The sequence below is a fragment of the Camellia sinensis genome, chromosome 14 (genome assembly GCF_055761805.1).
Source record: "Camellia sinensis isolate YWXY chromosome 14, ASM5576180v1, whole genome shotgun sequence".
Taxonomy (NCBI): domain Eukaryota; kingdom Viridiplantae; phylum Streptophyta; class Magnoliopsida; order Ericales; family Theaceae; genus Camellia; species Camellia sinensis.
The window spans coordinates 135,136,835-135,140,336 of record NC_138974.1 but is presented as its reverse complement, the minus strand read 5'-3'; the positions used below and the strand labels follow the sequence as shown (position 1 = coordinate 135,140,336).

At 34.8% G+C, this 3,502-nt stretch overlaps 1 protein-coding gene across 1 annotated transcript; it reads right to left on the bottom strand.

Moving 5' to 3' along the window:
* Nucleotides 1–1,738: 1,738 nt before the first annotated feature.
* LOC114262796 (uncharacterized) lies at nucleotides 1,739–3,252 on the bottom strand. The gene is made up of 2 exons (XM_028203200.2): nucleotides 2,887–3,252; nucleotides 1,739–2,622 (listed from the first exon to the last, which is right to left on the bottom strand). The coding sequence occupies exons 1-2, from the start codon at nucleotides 3,090–3,092 to the stop codon at nucleotides 1,881–1,883; spliced, it is 948 nt and encodes a 315-aa protein (XP_028059001.1). The 5' UTR covers nucleotides 3,093–3,252; the 3' UTR covers nucleotides 1,739–1,880.
* Nucleotides 3,253–3,502: the final 250 nt, after the last annotated feature.

The following is a 3,502-nucleotide window of genomic DNA, read 5'->3' as shown; positions in this document are numbered from 1 at the left end:
GCTAAGTTTCTCATTTGATTGTGTGGTAAAAAATTAACACCCTCAATTAGTACCCAATTTAGCACAAACCATTTTAAAAAATTTCATTAATTTTGGGTTGAGTTATTTAATGCATATTCTTAAATTTAATTATGATTTATTTGTTTTCAATGAATAGGACCTATTAAAACTTAATTGGTCTGTGAATGAGAATGATCAAGACAGTTTTTTGTCGTTAATATATGTATATATTTTTTAAAAAAATTGTCTTTTAGATTGATTTAAATTTTTTTTAATAAATAGTGTTTTTTTTTTGAAAATTCATTATAAAGATAGTGGATTTTTTCAAAAAATATACTATGTTTATTTATTTATTTTGGAGTTGTCTAGTACAATTGAACTTAAAAAAATTAAATTTTTAACTCGAAATTTAAATAAAAAATACTAAAAAGGAAAAAATGGTGGAAAATATATTTTTAAAAAAAAACTCACAAATGAAGCCTCGGAAGCCCTTTTGGGTGGGGCAGCTTTAATGACCGACATGACACGACCCTTTCACTCATAATGAATTTGCGATTGAAAAGGTTGATTTATATGAATTTGGATCCTCGGCCGCCCTTTTGGGCGGCCCTTCCCAGCAGCCTCCCAAAACGACGTCGTTTTGGGGGTTATCCAGGAAAAAAAAAAAAAAAAAAAAAAAATTCAAAAAACCCCCAAAACGACGTCGTTTTGGGGGGCTGTTGCCTCGGCCGCCGGAAAGGGCGGCCGAGAATCCGGACTCGATTTATATAGCTATGATTTAAATATATATAATTTTGCTACTTTTTCAGCAAAGTTGGTATGCAGTTATTATCTGCCGTTGTGGCAATGAATGCAAGAAAATATAGCCGAAAAATATTTGGGATTTTTTTTTTTTTTTTTACAATTTGACATAAGTATTGGGGTCTTTTGGGAAGTAAATAAAAAATCAGCTTTTAACTCTTATATTTTTTATTCATAAAAAGATAAAATAAATTAAAAAAATTTAAAAATTTACTTTTTATCAACTTCTCAAAGCACTCTGATGTAGTATGATAACTGTCAAATTTTAATTTATTGTGCACGCTACCATATATGACTTAATCCACTTGTTACGTCATTATAAATTAAAAAATTTAAATTATGAGTCGTTGACATTTCTCTAACCGAATTTGTCACTCTGCATAATGGTTGGTAGTTGGCCGCCCGGGTTTGGGTTTGGGTTTGGGTTTGGGCCATGGGATTAAACAGAGGTCCATTTCAAACTCCACTAGTTCATGTCTCCAATGGCATAATTGACATGGCCCATTGACACTCTAAGCCCGTTTGGACCTTTCTTAATTTATAGAGTATGGAATCATAATGACTTGTATTCGGGTTAAATGCTTTTACGTTGTTCAGACCGCCATTTTGATCTGGTCATTTGGAGGATTGGATTTGTTTGAACATTTGATCAAGCAGTAGGTTGTGCAACTTTTAATGCAATCAAGATAAAAACAACTTTTTAGATGCTGCTACGATATGTTTGTTTGTCTGTTTGATGAGATATGATGATGCATAAAGGATCTAACTTTTTAGCAATGAGCCTTTCTTTCAGTTTGGTGTAGATTATTATCTTTTGGAATGTATCCTAAGACACAGCTTTTGATCTTGAATTAGGATTTCTGAACTTTCATGTACCATGGTTAGGGATGGCAATGGGGGTCATAAAATCATGGTGGATTTGACACTAATCACAAGATGTTGCAAATTACAATGTAAATTCTCAATAAAAAGGCAATGGATTTGGTGTGAACATCTGTGAATTACATTTTGATCATAAAGCAATAACCGAATTAAATCCATCATATAATATAAAGGCATGGTTAGATCAACATTTCAGTCTATATTCTCTTCTGATGGTAATGACTATTCTCAGTTCCTGAGCTCCTCCTCTCTCTCTTTTCAGCTCTCCCACTAACCCACACATATCCCGGAAAACTTTGCCGTTCATTCTCACCTCCCATTTTCTCCCATTGAATCTTTTCTACTGCAGGAATTGTCATCATCCTATTGTTACGATGCCTCAAAAAGCAAGATTTCTCCTTGTACATGTCGCGGTCACTAAGAACACCTTTTTTTCCTATCATCTGTGAACTTGCTGATTTTCTCAGTATTCTTGTGTTACCAAATGCCTCAAAATTTCTTCTACCATTCTCAAAAGTACCGTGTTTTTGCACGATTTTGTGTTTTTTATGATCCCCATTGTAAACATGAATGTGCCTCCCATGGCTCGAGACATTGCGGGTTTGGAACTGTTCCATTTCAAGCTCAATGTGGTTCTGAATTTTTTTTGGCCCAGTGTGGATCAAGTAAGGGTTATAAAAAGGGGAGTGAGTTGGTGGAAACAGATTAGGAAGGAGAGCTCTCGGTGGGTATTTGAGTGGAGGAACAAATACAACAGATGTGTGATTTGTGGGGTTTTGAGGACCCTGTGAAAGCTTGCTTCCATACGAGTCCATTTTCACATTTTTGAGCTTTTGTTGTGGGCTGCTTTGGGGCATCACCATCTGTTTTCTGTCAACAGCCACTGCAGCTGATGGAGTAATGTTTTCTTTAAGCGGGTTCTCCTTCTGGGTCTGAATACTGTTAGCATTTTCATGGTTGATGATGAATCAAGATTTTCAAATGAATCTAACAGTAATAGCAATGTCAACAATATATATTTAATATGCATTTCAAATTGTTATCATTTTCATGTACATATATTATGACTAACACCAAAACAAACGACCTATAAGGGGGTAAAGAATCATGGGTCAATCAAGATTCAAGCCAATTAGTATATTAATCAAAGTTTACTTATATTTTCTTGGAAAACAAACAGAGAGTGGTAAGAAAGCAGAGTACCTGAAATGGGAGGGAGCTCGGAAATCTTCATCGAGTTGTCTCCAGTCAATCCCTCTCTCATGGAGAACAACTTCCCTGGGTCTTGCTGAGCCAAGTGGGTTTGGTTTCTGATTTCCATGGACTTGAGCTCTGGCTGCTTCTTCTTCTTCTTCTTTCTCTACCTCATCTGCCCACGAGATTATAGTTTTGCTTTTGCTTTGCACCATCTCTCTCACAACGGCTCTTTTTCCCCTCTGAAATTTTGAAAGTTCAAATGATGGGAGTGGGGGACGTTAATTCCCTCTACTATCTATATGTAGGCTGTCTGAGAATAAAAAATAAAAAAAAGAAGAGTATATATTGTTTGTGCAACAATCTTACAGACTTTCAGAAAATATAATCCCACCATTCTTATTTACCTGTGATTGGTTCAAGAAAAAAAGGAAAAAAATAAAAAATAAAATAAAAACACATTATTAGTTTGCATCATTTTAGAAGTAATGGGGGTCCCAACCTTAGGAGAGCCAAGGAGTTTTGATGGTTTGTGCCAGCCGTGACTCTAGGAAAAGTTCAAGTTATTTGGTAGTCCTTGTCACGTCTTAAAAATTGAACAATTAAATATTAAATTAAGATTAAA